The sequence below is a fragment of the Candoia aspera genome, chromosome 2 (assembly GCF_035149785.1).
Source record: "Candoia aspera isolate rCanAsp1 chromosome 2, rCanAsp1.hap2, whole genome shotgun sequence".
Taxonomy (NCBI): domain Eukaryota; kingdom Metazoa; phylum Chordata; class Lepidosauria; order Squamata; family Boidae; genus Candoia; species Candoia aspera.
This window is the reverse complement of record NC_086154.1, coordinates 17829729-17850689: the sequence shown is the minus strand read 5'-3', so window position 1 is coordinate 17850689 and position 20961 is coordinate 17829729. Positions and strand designations below refer to the sequence as shown.

The following is a 20961-nucleotide window of genomic DNA, read 5'->3' as shown; positions in this document are numbered from 1 at the left end:
GTTAGGCATAAAGAGAGGAATGCACGGGCACACAATTACCCTGAAAGAGCAACAGATCCGAACTAGCGTTCACTGTGGAATACAGTTCACTTTGCATGAAAATGACAGAAAGGGATGCAGTAGGATCAAAACTCTTCAGATGGCATTCGCTTCCAGCCTTTAATCTGTCCCTGCATGGATTTGACTTCCAGCTTGACATTAAAATGGCGCGCTCTCGACTATGCCCTGATATTCTCTGGAATGAGAGAAAGTAGTTAAATGTGTTCACGCAATAAGCATTCATCAGCTCTTACTCTGAGCTGATTCGTCCTGCCAAAAAGATGTGAATCATTTCAGCCACATTTTGCCATCAAGTCTGCCCTTGGCGCACTAGCTGGGACTTGTCCCGTATCTACCATCAGTCTGGATAACCCCAAAGCTGCTGCCTTGAGGGATTTTTGTATTTAGAGCAGGCACATGGGAACTGTGTAGTCTGCTGCAGAAGGACAAAGGCACTGGGATAACCACCTTTTGGCAGCGGGGGTGTTAACTGAAATGCCCCGGCATTCCTGGAAATGCAGCCTGAAGTGCCGATTGTCCTGATCGTGTTATCCCGAGCTGAAAGTGGAGAGAGTCACCATTTTCTTAAAGAATAATGAGTGGCAAGTCTGGATCAGATCCAGGTTGCAAAAACCTGGTTTACAGACATTGGAGGGCTGGCATGCCTATATATGGTGAGTTGAGCTGTAGGAGGAAGCACCTGCAGGTGGCTGACCAACCCTGTCTTAGATGAGGGGCGATCATAATTAAAAAAACCTCTCCAGATGCAGAACTTCTAATAGGATATGAGCAACTTCTGTTTGCTACATCAGATAAAGCCGCTTCATCAGGTTGGAAATCTCTTTTGTTAAACGTACGGCAGCCCTGCCCTGCAGTGACACTGTGGTGTTTGCAGAGGGACATGACTGCACGTGCTCAGACACCATGAAAGCACATCTCCTTCCTTGTCTGCCAGCAGAAAAGCAGGCTGAGAGCAGAGGGACATCGTAGTGAGGGTGGTGGGTTGGTGGATTTGTGTTTTGGCCACATTCTGCTTGGATTAAAAAAAAAAACTTCCCAGGAATTAAGTCACATCAACTGACTTTATTGGCGATAATGCAGAGATTCTTGATAGTCCTGCTTATGCAACTTAACCGTGCCTTGGTGAACTTAATTATGTGTCTCCAAGAACTGGCTAATTTGAAACAAAGGTTGATGCTTACTTCCTGCTTCCAGACATTCTTGAAAGCAGCTCCCTGCTTTTTGGTGCCACTTTTAGAACATCCTTGTTCTAGCCTGGTTACATAACATTCAGGCCAAGATTCCCCCCACACTCCAAACTCCGCATCACTTGAATTGGAGTGAGTGTCAGAAAATTTAAGTCTAGGATTCTCCTCAATGTGATACCCTCCAGTTGTGGGGGACAATCACCCCATCATCCACAGCTAAACAGATCCACAAATCCCAAACCCTTGAAAGGGATAAGCAGGGACTTACCGACGTTTCCTCCATTGAAAAAATAACACAGCTAGGATAATTACTGCCACACAGACAAGGGCTCCCACTACAGCGGCTACTATAGTTTTGTTTGAACTTTTGCCTTTGGAAAAGCACAGATGCAAAAGGACAGTAAAAGCAACATAATCAGACAGAAACTACCCTCCAGTTCTGTTTCTTCAGCAGCATCTGAAGCATCTTGGGTGATTTACAGAGATGCCAAGTGTGATGCAGCACGCGGGTGCTTACTGGTGTTTGGGTAGTTTTTTTTTAAAATTGTAGTTCCTGCAGTCAGAAATTTTATCTGATTGTTCCCAAATTAATTACAACTTAAATGCAATGTAATTGTCTTAGGAGAACCAGTGTGGTGTAGTGGTTAAGGCAATGGGCTAGAAACCGGGAGACGGAGAGTTCTAGTCCTGCCTTAGGCACGAAGCCAGCTGGGTGACCTTGGGCCAGTCACTCTCTCTCAGCCCTAGGAAGCAGGCAATGGCAAGCCACTTCCAAAACCTTGCTGAGAAAACTGCAGGGACTGGTCCAGGCAGTTGCCAGGAGCCAGGCTGACTCAAAGGCACACACACACACACACACACACACACACACACACAATGTTTAGGGTTTGAATGAAGGACGAGTGGAGAAATTTATGGAAGGGTGATTGGGTAAGAGTAAGGTCAAATGACTGCAAAGAAACACACTGTACAGTGCAGGAGATACGCTGGGAGGCTGAATATCGGAATCAGAAGGAACACCAGCCAGCCAGGGTAATAGCAGGGACCCTGAGACTGCTAGAGCAGCTTGGCTGTCTGACAACTAAAGATCCTGTTGGAAGTTGCCAAAGGTCTGTGATATATGCAGAAAGGGAAAGCTGAAGTGATCAACACCAGCAGAGGCTTCCAAGATCACGGGTGCGTCTCCAAAGCTCTCAGTTCTGAAGCAATCCACACTTCTAGGGAAGTCCTCTGCTGTACGATATGAATAGGGAACATGAGTCATTTAATGAAACCAGCCAGGGGCATCTGATGGGGAGGGGGGGGGGAAGAGTCGAGATGGTGCTGCGACTGATGCATGCAAAAAGTGCCAGAGCTTCGATTGCAAGCCCTACCTTGACTTACTCGATCTTCCCAGCCCCTCCCAGCCCCCCCTCCACTGAGTTGTACTAAAGTGACAGCTCGGTCTCACACCTGGGTTCTTCGCTATCCCCACGAATGATCCTGCAGGGTGGTTCTGATCACTCTGGCCTTTCTACGATGGGGAGTGGGGCGGGGGTGGTAAAATAGCTCAATAGACTTGTGGCTTGTCTTTGCACGGAACAATTCTGTGCACAGTCCAGGTTCATAAAATGCATGAAGGAGACTGAAGGGGAGCGGAGGGGAGATACGCATGTAGGAGAGAAATTAGGAGGAGAGAAAACTGTCAGGGTTTACAGATATTTCATTTTTGTTTTCCGCTCTTCTCCTCTCCTGGTCCAAGTCATCACCTGTTATGGAATGTGTCTCTGAAGCGGGAGGTGAGGTGGTGGATTTCAGCAGTGCCGCTGGTTCTCAGGAAGGAGGGAGCACATTCCAAGAAGGGGGACAAGATAAGAGGACACACAGACCGGGAAGCGATTGTGGGAAAACCAAGAGGTTCAGGATAGCCACGCCCTAGGGCCTTCCCAGGTTATTTCCCCTTGGGTTAGGTAGGGTTGCTTTAGTCTGGCAAGATTCTTTCTGTACAATGTGTGAGCAGATAAAGAACTGGAGTTTGGCTGGACTGATTCCTTGCCATTCTTGGGCTGGGACTGACATTATTCCACCCTACACTTGGATCTGGAATTTGAAAAGAAGCAAGAACTCACAGCAGGGAAAAGATTAAAGGGTCGTTCTCACACAAGGAGAACTCTGGTTCACCACTTCTTAAGTGAATTCTCAAGGAAAAACTCAACTGCATGCTACCATTCCATGGAAGCCTCGCTGGTTCCTGTTTCAGTTGGCCAGTTGTGACTGAGAATTGTACTTTCAGACTTGCAAGATTCTGTTTATGTAGCTTTACAATGAAGTAGAATTACTTTATTCCGGTTGTGATTCCTATCTGTTTACCCCATGAGGCCAACATCAGTCTGAAAATACAATTCCCCGTCTCCTTTACACCCCAAAAAATTAGGGAGGGTCTCTTCTGAGCCTCTTGCCCCTCCCACTATCCAGCTGTGGGCTCTGCTGCCTCTTATCTGACAATTCCCTTGGCAGTGTCTCTTCACTCTCTCTCCCATGGTCTTTCCCACATACCATTACAAGAACATAATGATTTATTTATTTATGCAAGGACATATGCACTTATTTATTTATTTATCAATCAGATGTATATATCCCTATTAAAGCAATAGTTAAAATGTTTTATTGTAAACTGCCCAGAGTCCCCCTGTGGTGGGGAGATGAGCAGTGATAAAGTTTGATAAATAAATAAATAAAAACGGTGTGAGGTCTGATAGCTTAGACCTCACCACAAACCGATTTTGTCCTAACAAGTCCATGAAGTATTAACTTCGTGGATTGACAGTGGTATTAACAGTGAGTATTATTTTTATTATTTAGTATTATTTTTATTCTTCAGCAAAGGATCGTTACCTTGTCGTGGTGCTGGAGCTTGAGCACCTCAATGATGCCATGAGTTAAACCGTGAAGGGCCACCCAAGACAGGAAGGTCATGACAGAGAGGTCAGACTAAATGCGATCCCTGGGGAAGGTAATGGCAACCCACCCCAGTATTCTTGCCATGAAAACTCAGTGGATCAGTACAACCAGAGATACGTCGGTATACCATCGGAAGATGAGACCCCCAGGTCGGAAGATGGTCAAAATGCTACTGGGGAGGAACAGAGGATGAGTTCAACTAGCCCCAGACGTGATGACGCAGCTAGCTCAAAGCCAAAAGGACGGCTAGCGGCCGATGGTGCTGGTGGTGAACAGCGAATCCGATGTTCTAAGGATCAACACACCATTGGAACCTGGAATGTGTGTGTGTATCCTGGCACTTAGTTCCTTTCAAGTGCACACAAACATCTTAAATTGGATTACTTAAAGCCGGTTTGGTGTAGCGATTAAGGCATCAGGCTAGAAACGAGGAGACTGTGAGTTCTAGTCCTGCTTAGGCACAAAGCCAGCTGGGCCATCTTGGGCCAGTCACTTTCTCTCAGCCCTTAGGAGGGAGGCAATGGCAAGCTACTTCCAAAACACCTTGCCAAGAAAGCTGCAGGGACTAGTTCAGGCAGTCAATAGGAGTCAAGAGTGACATGAAGAACAGAAAAAAAATATTGTACCAAGTGAAGTTACAAATACAAATAAAAATCACATACTCACTGTTAATACTACTGTTATAATAATAATAAAAATAATGTTGTTGTTCATTCGTTCAGTTCCTTCCGACTCTTCGTGACTTCATGGACCAGCCCACGCCAGAGCTTCCTGCCGGTTGTCAACACCCCCAGCTCCCCCAGGGACGAGTCCGTCACCTCTAGAATATCATCCATCCACCTTGCCCTTGGTCGGCCCCTCTTCCTTTTGCCCTCCACTCTCCCTAGCATCAGCATCTTCTCCAGGGTGTCCTGTCTTCTCATTATGTGGCCAAAGTATTTCAGTTTTGCTTTTAATATTCCCTCAAGTGAGCAGTCTGGCTTTATTTCCTGGAGTATGGACAGGTTCGATCTTCTTGCAGTCCAAGGCACTCTCAGAATTTTCCTCCAGTTCCAAAGCATTGATCTTCCTTCTCTCAGCCTTCCTTATGGTCCAGCTCTCGCAGCCATATGTTACTACGGGGAACACCATTGCTTTAACTATGCTGACCTTTGTTGTCAGTGTGATGTCTCTGCTCTTGACTATTTTATCGAGATTGGTCATTGCTCTTCTCCCAAGGATTAAGCGTCTTCTGATTTCCTGACTGCACTCAGCATCTGCAGTAATCTTCGCATCTAGAAATACAAAGTCTTTCACTGCTTCTACATTTTCTCCCTCTATTTGCCAGTTATCCATCAAGCTGGTTGCCATAATCTTGGTTTTTTTGAGGTTTAGCTGCAAGCCAGCTTTTGCACTTTCTTCTTTCATCTTCATCATAAGGCTCCTCAGTTCCTCTTCGCTTTCAGCCAACGAAGTGTATCATCTGCATATCTGAGATTGTGAATGTTTCTTCCAGCGATTTTAACTCCAGCCTTGGATTCCTCAAGCCCAGCATGTCGCATGATGTGTTCTGCGTACAAGTTGAATAGGTAGGGTGAGAGTATACAGCCCTGCCGCACTCCTTTCCCAATCTTAAACCAGTCCGTTGTTCCGTGGTCTGTTCTTACTGTTGCTACTTGGTCGTTATACAGATTCTTCAGGAGGCAGACAAGATGACTTGGTATCCCCATACCACTAAGAACGTGCCAGGATACACACACACACACATATGTATGTGTGTGTGTGTGTGTTTGTGTGTAAACAGAAGTCATGTTAACGAGTAAAGATTCAAGACTAATATTCCTTATTTACACTTGCAGGTAAAACTTTACATGCCAATCACCCCCTCCATAACAGATACCACATCAAAGTACTTACCCCAGGGGATTGTAAGAGTTTTGTTTCCCCGGGTGCCGTGTTGTATTTTACAAGCATAATTATGAGTGTCCTTTGAATTAATAACCAGAGAACGCGGATCTGGTGTGTGATATCATAGTTAGGTAAGATGCCGGTGGAGTTGGCCGAAAGCTCTTTCCCATCCTTCAGCCAGGATACAGTAATATGCCGTGGGTGGAAGTTAGTGACTCGGCAGACCAGCAACAATGAATCAGGGATGGAGGACTTTTGAGCAAAAACCACACCGTCCGGCAGCACTGAGGAACAAATTTCATTTGATTAGTGAATTAAAAAAAATACACCAGGGATGGCACATAAAAAAGACAGATTACAGTAATTAAATAAACTAAACTTAAAGGGGTGTGTGTGAAGAAACGAAGAAAAAAGAAAAAAAAGATCCACATGATATTATTACAACATTAATGGAATCTTTCAACTATAACCGCAGAAACGTATTGCTCCATCATCTTGTTTTTGGAATATATTTGGGTTTAGGACATTTTGTAAATGGATAAAAACACATCTCCTGAATTAACGTCAGGGGTGCAGACTTCTTTCTATCTATGGAAAATGTTTGTCTTTGTTGAGGCCCAGGCCTGATGGAGTTGTTTATAAAACGTCAGAATTCCATATCTGAGGAGTCTTTAACTACACTACCTTTTCCCCAAGACGATATGTTAATATTTTTATAAATCTGCAAATTGTGCCGCAGTAACCTCTAGGCCCATGCTAAAATCCAAAAGCCCACCTGAAATTGTTGTGCCCACACCTTGCAGGTCATAAGCGGCCCTTGTCCTGTAGAGGGTTATGCCTTTTCAGTGACGCTGCAAATCTATATTGCGAAAAGTTCAGCTTTCCATAAAACCCAGCCATCTCCAACCTGATGGTCCCCAGGTGTGTTGGAGCTACAACTCTAAGAAAGCGAAGTCAGCCAGACTGGCAAATTGGCAGGGTACCAGGCTGCGGAAGGCCACACCAGACACAGCAGGCAAGGCAACAAAATCTAATTAGTGGTCTTTAAGAATCCGAGGACCCCTGTGCAAATGCAGCCCCTGCTCCGTCCAGTGAAACAGATTACTATTAAAACTTGTGCGAGGGAAAGTAGAATACAGACCTTAGCAAGTAGGAGAGGGGTGATTATTAGCCCTTTTCCCCTGGTCTTACTGAAAGTCAACAGAAAAGGCATTATTACCCCAGAAGAGCTGATAACACTCCTAGGAGGCCATGGACACTAATAGTGGGCATCCAGAGCAAAACCCCTAGGGAAATTGGACAAGACTTTACTAAGAGGGCAGAGGGGACTTAAGGTGTTCTGAGTACAACTGCAGTCATGCAACCTTGTTGCTGATGCTTTATGAAATATTTAAGAGTTACACATTGTAATGCTGACCTTACACTCATTTGCTGGCATTCCCATGCAAGTAGTCCTTACTTAATGTCCATTTGTGTAGTGATGGTTCAAACTTACAACCGTGCTAAAAACAACTTACTCACAGCTAGTGCTCACACTTATGACTGTCACAGTGTCCCCACAGTCACATGAACATGATTTGGGTGCTTGGCAACCGGTTTGCATTTATGACCATCGCAGCATCCCATGATGCCCATTTTCGACCTTCCCTACCTGTTTCTGGCAAGCAAAATCAATGGAGAACCGCGTGATCTGCTTAATGACCATGTGGTTTGCTTAACAACTGCAGTGATTTGCTTAACGACCACCACAAAAAAGGTCATAAAATCGGGTTGGATTCACTTAATGACTCTTTTGCTTAGCAACTGAAATTCTGGCCTCAGTTGTGGTCATTAAGCAAGGACTACCCGTACTGTTTGAAAGATCTTGGTGTTACAGAATAGCATAGTGACTGGCCGTCTTCTCTGACAGAAGTAGACAATTTGTTGACTTCAGATTTTTTTGAATATCAACTCCCACAGTCTCTTGTAATTAGACATGCTGCCTGGGGTTAGTGGGAACTAAGTTCAAGCTTTGTATCTTGGCTTCTACATAAAATAATCTGTAAGTCTGATGCTAAGGAAAGGAGTCCAGATATGCGTTTGTTCTCAACTTTTGAATATGCTCCATAGTCTCAAAATAAGAAGATGGAGCAATGTATATGGCCTAAATTTAGTAAGTTTTAAGGACTGCATTAATTTAATGCAGATGTCGCATAACTATTCAATCCATTATTACATTTTCTTTTTTCCCCCCCTATTTTTTTCCTTTTTATATTCAGTTTATTTTAATCAACATAATATACGTACTTCCTTATTCTGTTATCACTGGTGTATTACACTTTCATTGTTGGTTGGTTATATTTCAGTAATAAAAGCATGGAACGCCCAGTTTAGTTCCTGAAAGGTGGAATAGTCCCTTTGGGTGGAATTAGATCTGCCATCAGTTGGATTTTATTATATTTTATATGCATATTTATTGATATTATTCTGATTTTATTGTATTTTGTACTGTTTTATTGTGAACCGCCCAGGGTCCCCCGAGTGGGGGAGATGGGCAGTAATAAAAATATGACAAACAAACAAACAAACAAACACATAAATAAAATCTCAATTGCAATTCATATATTGAAAGCCCTCCGAAATTTCCCTTTGCCCCCTTTTAAAGAAAATGTCAAAGCAGGGCTGTTCTGAGTCTCTTTCTCATGCTTTTGACTTTCCCAGGGCTGAGCAACCAGTTCACCTCTCCTACTTCCTTCTCAAGGCCAGAGTTCAGTTCCTCAATGGCGGCAAGAAGCTCTCCATTGGCTCTGAGAATATTGTATTATCTTTTTTAAGAATCCAATATATTCAGTTCCTTCATTTCAGCATTCAGGTAGTGTCAGCCTTACCAGGTAGACCCAACAGGAAACACAACCAGATGAGCTAATTCTACTTTATTGTAAAGCTATTAACAGGATCTTGCAAGTCTGAAAGTACAATTCTCAGTCACAACTGGCCAACTGAAACAGTACAAATCTAAAAAGTACAAATCTCCCACCGTCTCCTTTACACCCTGGGAAACTAGGGTGGGCCCCTTTTGAGCCTCTTGCCCTGCCCATTGTCCAGCTGTGGGCTATGACCCCTCTTATCTGACCGTTCCTTAGGCAGCATCTCTTCGTCATGTCTCCCAAGGTCTTTCCCACATTCCATTACATAAATGGAGCAAAAAAGGAAAATTTGGCATCTATTTCCTTGATGGAAAGACATTATTCCACAGAGGAACAGGGAGACAACCTAGGCTCGGGTATAGGTACTTGTTTCCTTAGAAGATTTTCCAAACAGATTGGAGCTTCTGGAAGTTCTCTCCCCACTTATTTCAGTGATGCAATGAAGCTGAACAGGAGATTCAGGACCATGAAAAGAGCATTTCTTCCGACAGTGCAGAGTTAAACTGTCTACAAGACGTAGCAATCAACTTGGACAAATGTTTGTATGACTGTGCAAACTGATGAAAGATACAAATTGCTATTAATCATGTTATTACATTCACCAGGCTAGAAACCAGGAGTCTGAGAGTTCTAGTCCCGCCTTAGCCCTGAAAGCCGGTTGGGTGACTTTGGGCCAGTCACTCCCTCTCAGCCCAAGAGCCAATCAGGCGTGGTATGAGAGTTCTAGTCCCGCCTCAGGCATGCAAGCCGGCTGGGTGACTTTGGGCCAGTCACTCCCTCTCAGCCCAAGAGCCAATCGGGCGTGGTATGAGAGTTCTAGTCCCGCCTCAGGCATGCAAGCCGGCTGGGTGACGTTGGGCCAGTCACTCCCTCTCAGCCCAAGAGCCAATCGGGCGTGGTATGAGAGTTCTAGTCCTGCCTCAGGCATGCAAGCCGGCTGGGTGACTTTGGGCCAGTCACTCCCTCTCAGCCCAACCCACCTCACAGGGTTGCTGTTGTGGGGAAAACAGGAGGGGGAAGGAGTATTAGGTATGTTCACCACCTTGAGTTATTTATAAAAATAATAAAGGCTGGATATAAATAAATAAATAAAAATAAAATGCTACCCCCCAGGACAAGAAATAGCATATCAGCTGCTGGGAGTCATCTGTTGGTATTCATCTTTTACTCCTCCAGCGGACTTTCAAAAACATGTTTGGACACTGCTGAAACTGAAATCTACATAAATTCCCAAACTATCAAATTCTCATTTCACCGTGAGTTGTTTTTGAGAGGGAGGTGGTTGGGCCGGGGGTGGGGGGGAATAGTGTATTTTTAAACTGTAAATTTTTTCCCACCAACACACTTTTGTAAGTTCATCAATTTACAGTTTTTCTAAAAAGTAAATAGTTCTGGTACAGGAGAAATTTGGCTTTGTTATTCTCTCTTCTCCTTTAAGAAATTAAAGTCACGCAGATGAGACTGTCACCTTCTATTCTGGAGCCTGAAATGGGGTATAGAACACTCAGCCCATTTTCTAGTGAAGATTTGCCAGCTGGGAGATGTAACAGGAAGAAAAGCTACTCTGGTTGATCTCTGGTCATTCTACAGCTGGTAAAATCACAGTCCGGCAGGTGAGTTGCCCTGACTGAGATGTGGGGGGTACTTGATCGCGATTAGGTTAGGAATTTTCTCTGTTGCGTGAAAAGAATGGCATAGATAGTGAGAAGTCTGTCTAATTAATGGAATCTGTCCAGTTAAGGAGTGTCCCTATGAGCTGGGACGCCTGCCATTTGGGGAAGCTTTATAAGGGGCAGGTTTGTAAGGCCAGCAAGAAGGTTGTTGGTGTTGGGTTTGTGTGGGATAAACGGGAGGGGCTGTATATGAACCCAGGAGCAAGGACTGGAGCTGTGGAGGAAACAGAATGGGAGAGGGGCTCCCAAGAGGAAGGAGCAACGTGAGGCTGAGGAATTAGCAAGATGAAGATCAGCTGAGTGGGCTGGCTGGGGAAAGGATGGAAGCTGTCCTTTTCCAGGGTGCAGACAGATCAGGTGTTAGAACAGGTAGTCCTCAACTTAAAACCATTAGTTTAACAACCGTTCAAAGTTACGATGGTGATGAAAAAAGTGACTTGTGACCGGTCCTCACACTTATGACTGTTGCGGTGTCCCCATGATCACATGATCAAAATTCGGATGCTTGGCAACTGGCATGTATTTACGATGGTTGCAGTGTGTCATGTTCGCCGTTTCAATGTCTTTGATGCATCGTAACGTTTCGCATGTCATTAATTGGATGCGTGTTTCATCTTTCTCGGGAGGATGGGAACGGTTATCTTTTGGCTTTGCTTTGGAATGTATTTGTATTATCTACTGCGCTCAAGGTTACTTTCCCAGGCTAGCAACTCTGACGATTGCTAGCACCTGTGTCGGGCGGGGCTGTTACAAGGGAGGCGGGATACGTTTGCACCAAGGGTTTAAGTTTGTATTTGGCGCGCTTTTGCTCATTCTCAGCTTTCTCTGTATCTGTCTTTAGTACTCTAAATAAATCAGATTTCATTTAGCAGCCTCTTGTGAGTCTGAGTATTTGGGGCTAGGGCAACCATTACATAAAGCTGAGAATCTAAGTTCCTAACTCCGCTGGCCCCTGTCCAGGAAAGACAAGCGTCTAACCCTGTGAGGGAGAGAGCCCGCGATGACTGAACCCGACATCATGATGATGGAGGAAGGGGAACCGGACTCGACCGTGAGGCAGTCCGGCCGACCGTCCCAAGGTGGGGAGCTGTCAGCCATCCGAGAGGAGGCGAGCTCCGAGTCGGAGAGTGAAGCCGGGGGGCTGAAAACGGCCCCAGAGACCACCGTAAATTCTCCGGGCGAGCTGCTCACCTGGGATACGACCCAAGGAGATGCCACGGCAGCGGGGGGTCCCTCCTGGAGGCAGAGATACCCATTGTCCCCCAACGTGGTGCAGGTGCAGCCAACGGAGGGCTCACCCACTCCGGATCGGATCCGAGTGTTGGAGTCCAAAATGGATTCGTTGGAGGCTATATTGAAACAGCTGAGCTTGGATGTGACCTCGTTGCGAGAGGTCCGGGAAGAATCAAGCCAAAGGCATTCAACCCCCTCTTCCCAGGGGCTGTCCCCGGAACGGCGACGGGTGGTGCGGAGGCGCGAAGGGGACCAGTCGGTCCGGATGGAAATCGCAGCATCGCCAGGGCGATCGCCCCGGGGCCCCGTACTGCCCCAAGCCAGGGGAACACAAGCCGCGGCAGCACCGGTGGTGGGGCGCAGCGCGGCGGGAGGCGGCATGCGAGACTTCCCTGTCAAGTTTGATGGGGACCCGACCAAACTCTCGTTCTTCCTGACGAACGCGAAAGCCTATATGGAAGAATGGGGGGCGTTTTTCCAATCGGAAAAGGCAAGGATCATCACCATTGCCACCAAACTGAAGGGGAGGGCGGCAGACTGGTATGTCCAGATGTGCCAGTCGGAGGCGCCCGAACTGGAAAGTCTCGAGGAGTTCCTCTGGGCGTTGAAGCAACACTTCGAGGACCCCTTAGCAAAGGAGAGAGCAAAGCGAGCCCTGAAGGAACTCAAGCAGGGGTTCAGATCAGTGGCCGATTATGCTTTGGAGTTTAAAGCGCTAGCTGGGAAGGTGGATGACTGGTCCCAAGCCACCATTATCGAGCTCTTCAAGGATGGCTTGAATACAGAGGTGCTGCGCTGGTCCCTGGGGAGGGACGACCCATACACGCTGTATGAGTGGATCCTGCTGGCGGGGAGGGCTGAACATGCACAGGAGATCTTTGCCCAGCGGAGGACCGCCAAGTCGGGGCGGGAGGTGAAGCCCAGCCGCCCATCGACCACCGGGGGGAAACCGGGACAACGACCCTGGGACGAGGAGCGGGAGAAGCGGTACGCAAAAGGCTTGTGCCTGAGATGTGGTAAGGAGGGGCATAGAGTGGCAGCATGCCCGAAGGCAAAGGTGGAGGAACGGCCCGGAAAACCGCCAGCAAAGTCCCCTGCATTGCCGAGGAAGCAAAAAGCTGCGGTGGCTGAAACCGAGGGAGACGATGTAATGTTCTTCGAAATTGAGGGGGAGACCGAAATCCCGCAGCCGGCGGGAAACGCCAGCCACCTGCTCTAAAGGGCGCCGCTGGGCAGGTGGTAGAGGATGGGCGCGAGCCTCCATCGGTGAGTGGCACTTACCGCATACTCATGGTGAAATTGAAATTGGGCTCCCAATCCAAGACTGTGGAAGTATGGGCCATGATTGATTCGGGGTGTTCCCGCTGTCTTATGCACCCCGACGTGGTGGCGGCTTTGGAGCTCCCCACGTTCCCTTTACAGCGACCCATCGCTTTTACTCAGCTGGATGGGTCCGTGGCAGGGGGCCAACCGGTCACCCATTTTACAGGGCGTGTAGCCTTGCAACTGGGCAGTCACCAGGAAGGGCTGTCTTTTGTGGTGGCTCCGGTTGGGGGGCCATTGGTGGTGTTGGGGGTACCCTGGTTGGTGCAGCAAAACCCCCACATAAACTGGGTCTACCGAACTATCACGTTTAGGGATGGGTTTTATCAAGCGGCCGAGGGGAAGGGTGCCCCAGAGGAGATGGTGGGGGTTGCGGCAGCTGCGACTCCGCCTTACCCGGCCTCTCCTCTGGAAGGCTTGCCGGCCGAGTACTGGATGTTTGCTGATGTATTCGGTGAAAAGGAAGCCGATCAGTTGCCCCCCCATCGAAAGACGGACTGTGCCATAGAACTGTTGCCCAACACCCAATTGCCTAAACCAAAAATTTATTCCATGACTCAGAAGGAACTGACTCTGTTGAGGGAATTTGTGGACAAAAATCTGGCGCGCGGATTTATTGAGCCGGCAAATTCACCCGTGGGGGCGCCGGTTCTTTTTCGCCCAAAAAAGGACGGGACATTGAGACTTTGTACGGATTTCCGCGGATTAAATGCCGTCTCAATTTCCAACAAATATCCCTTGCCATTGATAAAGGACATGTTGTCACATCTGGCCAAGGGCAAGATCTTCTCTAAGCTTGATTTAAGAGAAGCCTACTATCGTGTACGGATCAAGGAGGGGGATGAGTGGAAAACCGCATTCAATTGCCCGTTGGGAGCTTTCCAGTATAAGGTGTTGCCGTTTGGGTTGGCTGGGGCCCCTGGGGTATTTATGCAATTAATCAATGAGGTTTTGCATGAACATCTGTTCAAAGGTGTACTTGTGTATTTGGATGATGTATTGATTTATACTGAAACCATGAAAGAGCATGTAGCTCTGGTAAAGCAGGTATTGTGTAAACTCAGGTCGGCTGAATTGTATGCTAAGCTGGCGAAATGTGCCTTTCATCAGACCCAAATTGACTACTTGGGGTATAGAATTTCAGATAAAGGCATAGAAATGGACCCTGCCAAGGTGCAGGCTATCATGGACTGGGAGAGTCCCCGCACCCGCAGGCAACTTCAAAGTTTCTTGGGGTTCAGCAACTATTACAGATTGTTCATAAGGGGATTCGCTGAGATTGCCTTGCCCCTAACTGAGCTGCTGCGAACCAAAGGGGTGGGAGATACTAGGAGAGTCAAGAATCCCGGAGCGCTGTTGAGGTGGACGCCTGCTTGTCAAACGGCGTTTGAGCGCCTGAAAGCAGCTTTTGTCAAAGAGCCAATTTTACAGCATCCTGATCCCTCCAAGCCGTTTGTTGTACAGGCAGATGCTTCCGATTATTCTATTGGGGCATTGTTGATGCAGAAGGATGAGGCAGGATGCCTCAAGCCCTGTGCCTACTTATCCCGCAAATTCTCTGAGACTGAAAGGCGTTGGCATGTTTGGGAGAAGGAGGCATTTGCAGTAAAAGCTGCATTAGAAGCTTGGCGGCATCTGTTAGAAGGGGCAAATCATCCCTTTGAAGTATGGACTGACCATAAAAACTTGGAGGCTCTTAGTACCCCTCGAAAACTGAGCCCCAAACAAGTTCGTTGGGCTCAATTTTTCAACCGATTCAATTTTCAGTTTAAATTTATTCCAGGGAAAAAGAACTTCTTGGCTGATGCCTTGTCAAGGCAACCTCAGGACTCTGGGGCAGCGCCAGATGTGGTAAGCACCCTATGGACGGCGCCCCAATTGGGCATGCAGGCTGTGACGCGAAGCCAAACGCGCGCGCAACAGCCGCCCACTACAAGCGCTGTTCAGCCCAGTCCTTTGTCAATTCCCTCCCAGTTGCAACAAAAGTTTCTAAAAGAACTAAAAACGGATACTTGGTTGCTTGCAAATAAAGACAATGTTACTTTTGACAGAGGCTTTGCTTGGAAATCCGACCGCCTCTACGTCCCTGAAAGCCTCAGAAAAGATGTGTTACTACGTTCACACGATGACAAACTTGCAGGTCACTTCGGGTTTGTAAAAACCTTGCACCTCGTTCGGAGGCAATTCTGGTGGCCCACATTACGTAAAGATGTCAAAGACTACATTGCCTCCTGCACTGTTTGTGCAATGTCCAAGCGCAAGGTGGGCAAGCCCCAAGGACTGCTGCAACCGGTGGCAGCCCCTTCTTCCCCTTGGGAGGAAATCTCCATGGACTTTATTGTCGAGCTCCCGCCCAGCCAACGCAAAACGGTCATTTGGGTGGTCAAAGACTATTTCTCCAAACAGGCGCACTTCATCCCTTGCGTGTCCATTCCGTCCGCCCGTCAATTGGCTCGCCTATTCCTTGTACACGTGTACAGGTTGCACGGATGCCCCTCCCGCTTGATTTCGGACAGAGGTACACAATTTACCTCGCAATTTTGGCGGGCGTTTCTCAAGCTGTTAGGCACGAAACAAGCCCTATCCACGGCTTGGCATCCTCAGACGGACGGGGCCACTGAGGCGCTTAACTCGACTCTAGAACAGTACCTTCGAGCTTTTGTGAATTACCAGCAGGACAATTGGGTAGACCTCCTACCATTTGCTGAAGTGGCTTACAACAATGCAGTGCATCAAAGCACTGGCCAAACCCCCTTTCGGGTAGCCCTGGGTAAGGACTTTGTACCTATCTCTGATCTACCACAACCTCCGGCTGGTGCAGTCACTCCAGATGATTGGACAACACAACTGGCTGACTCCTGGCCAATGATTCAAAAGGCATTGGCAGATGCACAAGCAGATTATAAACTGTATGCTGATCGGAAGCGGGCCCCCCAACCAGCATTCCAAGTGGGGGACTCTGTGTACCTTTCAACAAAGTTTATCAAGTCATCCCAACCTTCAAAGAAACTTGCGCCTAAGTTTGTGGGTCCTTTCCCGATTGTCGCTCAGATTAACCCTGTGACTTTTAAACTTGACTTGCCTCATAACCTTAAACGCTTACACCCTGTGTTTCATTGCAGCTTACTCAAACCGACTATTCCTTCTGACCGCTGGCATCGTCAACCTCCACCTCCCACCCCCATCATGATTGATGGTCAGCAACACTTCGAAGTTAAAGAAATTCTGGACTCTAGACGCCTTCGCAATTCTTTGCAATACTTAGTTCGTTGGAAACATTTCCCTCATCCTGAGTGGGTCGCTGCACCAGATGTAGCTTCCCCTGTTTTGGTGGCCCGCTTCCACTCTGCTTATCCCACAAAACCGGGTCCCTAAGTGTATTTTTAGGAGGGCGGTATGTCATGTTCGCCGTTTCAATGTCTTTGATGCATCGTAACGTTTCGCATGTCATTAATTGGATGCGTGTTTCATCTTTCTCGGGAGGATGGGAACGGTTATCTTTTGGCTTTGCTTTGGAATGTATTTGTATTATCTACTGCGCTCAAGGTTACTTTCCCAGGCTAGCAACTCTGACGATTGCTAGCACCTGTGTCGGGCGGGGCTGTTACAAGGGAGGCGGGATACGTTTGCACCAAGGGTTTAAGTTTGTATTTGGCGCGCTTTTGCTCATTCTCAGCTTTCTCTGTATCTGTCTTTAGTACTCTAAATAAATCAGATTTCATTTAGCAGCCTCTTGTGAGTCTGAGTATTTGGGGCTAGGGCAACCATTACAGTGTCCCAGAGTCAGGGGATTGCCATTTGCAACCTTCCCAGGGGGCTTCCAACAAGCAAAGTCAATGGGGGAAGCCGGATTTGCTTAATGACTGACAAAAAAGGTTGTAAAATTGGGTGTGACTCACTTAACAACCATGTCGCTTAGCGGCGGAAGTTCTTGTCCCCATTGTGGTTGTAAGCTGAGGACTACCTGTATGGGAAAGCATGATCAAGGTGCTGGCTTTCCAAGAGGCTCAGAAAACAATGACTTTCCCTCTCTCCCTGGTCCTCAGGGCCGCAACTAGGGGGGGCAAGCGGGGCATGTGCCCCGGGCACCCCACTGGGGAGGTGCCAAAATGAGTGCTGGGGGGGGCGCCAAAATGGGCGCGGAATCCATGTTTGCCCTGGGTGACAGAGACCCTAGTTGCGGGCCTGCTGGTCCTCTCCAGCGTAGAAAAGGCTCAGAACAAGCCCAGAGTGAATGTACTTGATGGGCAGCTGCCAGAAGGAATGAACACAACAAGGCACGGATTAAGTTGAGGAATTGTCTATACAAGGCAGTGTTTCTCAACCTTCTGAGCAACTTTAAGCTGTGTGGACTTCAACTCCCAGAAGTCCACACAGCTTAAAGTTGCCAAGGTTGAGAAACACTGGTATAAGGTAAAGGAGAAAGTGAATGAAGGAACTGAACAAAGCTCTGTATATAAGGATGTAATATTTGGTAAGCTAAGGACTCTGTATATTAGAAATAAACACAAATTGTTTACTTAATTGCCTTATAACAACAACCAACATCTTAGTTTCAGACAAGTACTGTGGGTGTGTGTCTAAGTTCCTGTTCCTTTCCTATCCTCGGACGTATGCTGGCAGCAGTTGGTGGGATTTGGAATGGATCCTGGCACAAGATAGTTTATTACTGTTTGTTTGATTTGATTCAGTTTCAGCGTCACCTGACTCCAAACTGAGCTGCAGCAGAAGAAGGAATTTGGACCTAGAACTCCAAAGTCTGTTCAAGCCATTAACTTAGCTTTAGAAATAGACCTGGATACCTGGCCATGCACACCTGCATCCATCTAGCACAGTGTTTCTCAACCTTGGCAACTTGAAGATGTGTGGACTTCAACTCCCAGAATTCCCCAGCCAGCCATGCTGGCTGGGGAATTCTGGGAGTTGAAGTCCACACATCTTCAAGCTGCCAAGGTTGAGAAACACTGATCAAGCAGGTAGGAAGCAAGAACCGCTGCAGTGATAGGAGGATAAAATAAAGGAGGCATAAAAGAGACACCCTTTGAGCCCTAGGCAAAAATATTTTCTGCTAATGTTGCAGCAAGAAGAAAACAGATGCTGAAAAGAGGCTAAGTGATGCACTGGGTTACTTACCTCTGTTGATGATCATCCTAACGTCAGAAGGAAACCACATGGGCGAGGGGGCTCCATGCAGCCTGCCAGCATCAATTCTCTCCCCCACCCACAGAAAGTCTGCTGATCCAGAAGTTCTGTCCTGCCACCCAATTCCCCAGCCCACCAACCTCCAGTCAAAAAACAAAAGAGCCCCCACTATGAAGGGCATCTAGGGGGAGGGTCAAAATCCTGAAGGTGGTGGGAACAGCATTGTGATCAAAGCCCTGCCCTTCCATATCACACACATGTACAAAAGGTGCAGGGCTTCAATTGGGATAATGCACCTGCCATCTTATTTATCTGGATTTCCCCTGTGTAGAAAGTAAGGGAGACAATCTTGACAGAAATATGCAAGAGCTATTACATAAGCAGAGAGAGCTGAAAGATGCTTTAAGTCCTGGGAAGCAAGATAATATTCAGAAGCAGCTCAGGCAGGTTCCTCCCTGACTCACTGGGATATCAGAGGGAAGGGAGATAATAATCAGGCTTGCAAGATTCTGTTATTGTAGCCTATTTTAATAAAGTCTTCCTGTAGAGTTAATTTTCTGGTCTGGTTTGCTCTGATCTACCAAAGTGGGGTTGACACCCTGCGGATGCCCCCACAACTGTGGGTGTACCTGTAAAAAAATACAAAACTTAGGCTTTACCTTGTCTGTCCACTGTTGCTTTGCCCACTTGAAGAAAGCTTTGAAGTGCTTGAACACACGACAACATCAGCAGGCTATGAAGCGTAGCAGCTGTGTCTTTGTTGAGATAGTCTTGAATATAAACAGCTACCTTATTTATTTATTTATTATTCACATTTCTATCACCGCCCATCTCCCTACCTTATCTTTCTTTAGGGCCACCCATGTGGAGTTATCGGCTTTGTAGGTAACCATAGCTTCTCCATTTATGGCAACGTCGTAGAAAGCCCTCGTCAACCCACTGGCACCAGTTTCACAGAAAAGCAAGGACTGGACAACCAGAGGATCTGGGTGTTGAAATGTGGAAGAAAACAAAGTTATGGGGCTTTCCCTACAAGTTTCCAGCCTTTCTTACAGGACAGCATCACCAATCTCAATCTACATCCGGAATGGCTTTTTGGGAGTTGATGTCCCACCATATCTATCCATCCATCCATCCATCATCAGTTGATGCCTGTATCTATCTATGTAGGAGTTGATGTGTCTGTCTATCTATCTAGGAATTGATGTCCCACCATTTCTGTCTGTCTATCTGTCTATCTATTGACACCTTATCTATCTATCTATCTATCTATCTATCTATCTATCTATCTATCTATCTATCTATCTATCTATCTAGGAGTTGACATATCCATCCATCCATCCATCCATCCATCCATCCATCCATCCATCCATCCATCCTACACTGGAAGGCAGTAAGTTGGGTGAGCATGGCAACAAAACAAGCAAGCTGGAAACTTGCTTCAAGAATTTTTAGGGAGGAAGTTTTTTAAAATAATTCTGCAGACTTCACTGAAGTACTGAAAGAAAAGTTAAATTGCTTAATCTAGTTGAGATGCGTTTTTAGCACTCTGTGAGGGCTTAATCTTGAGCTGGTTTTCATTTACTTGCATCTGCTATTTATATCACAAGTTGCGCAGGGAACAACTGTTGTAGTAGATGAACACTAACACATATCTTAGCATGATCTATTCCCACAGCCTTTCCTCACCAGATACCACATGTGGGGCCAAGGAGAGTGCCTGTACTCACAGCTTGTGTTTAAATCACGAGAGATACTGCCGACTGTTTGTTGGAAACACGCAAAGTAGGTTTTGAAGGTACCCTCCATAAAGTTCCAGAAGAAGGTCGGAAGGCTACTTTTGGACCAAGGCTGGAGGAACCTGATCTTCCATGTGCAGGAGTCCAGTGAATGTGTGGAGTTAAGTGCTTCTGGGAGAGGGACGGGCAAGGCTGTGTGGGATAAAGAAGGGGATGTGAAAGTGTGAAGCCTTTAGCCCCAGGCAGACCAACAAAAACGGAACAGAGGGCCCAGATGCACCGCAGGATTTGTAGGCAAGAGGGAAGTTTCTCACACATGACAAGCCACTTCCCAAAACGTTCTTTCCTCTCTACAGCTATTAAAGCTCCAGGAGCTGTTCTCTTCATGCATCCAAATATTTCAACATTAAACATGTGAGAAGTCCAACAGAAACTCAGAATCTTCAGTAGCATAACATCCGACTCCACAGGAAAGCAAACGCTGCAACTGTGTTCTAACCTTACTTCCCATTTTCAATTTTTTTTTAAAAGATAAAAGGTAACAGAGAAGGCTCTGCATTGCAAACTTAAGAGCAAGATCAGTTAGGTGAGAATTAAGGAAAATGAAACAAATTGTTTAGAACAGTGTTTCTCAACCTTAGCAACATTAAGACTGTGTACTTTAGCTCCCAGAATTCCCCAGCCAGCAACTCTGGGAGTTGAAGTCCACACATCTTAAAGTGGCTAAGGTTGAGAAACACTGGTTTAGAATGTTTTAAAATTGTAGGTTGGTGTTTCTTAAACTTTTTTCTGTCAGGACCCCTTCCCACTTTTAAAAATTATCGAGGACCCCAAAAAGCTTTTCTTTGTATGGCTGCTATTGGATGCTACT

At 46.7% G+C, this 20961-nt stretch overlaps 1 protein-coding gene across 1 annotated transcript; it reads right to left on the bottom strand.

The window, feature by feature from the left end:
* Positions 1–132: 132 nt before the first annotated feature.
* LOC134489013 (antigen-presenting glycoprotein CD1d-like) lies at positions 133–20241 on the bottom strand. Its single transcript, XM_063291406.1, has 6 exons — positions 20082–20241; positions 19191–19336; positions 19011–19140; positions 6084–6358; positions 1516–1618; positions 133–235 (listed from the first exon to the last, which is right to left on the bottom strand). The coding sequence occupies exons 1-5, from the start codon at positions 20158–20160 to the stop codon at positions 1595–1597; spliced, it is 654 nt and encodes a 217-aa protein (XP_063147476.1). The 5' UTR covers positions 20161–20241; the 3' UTR covers positions 133–235; positions 1516–1594.
* Positions 20242–20961: the final 720 nt, after the last annotated feature.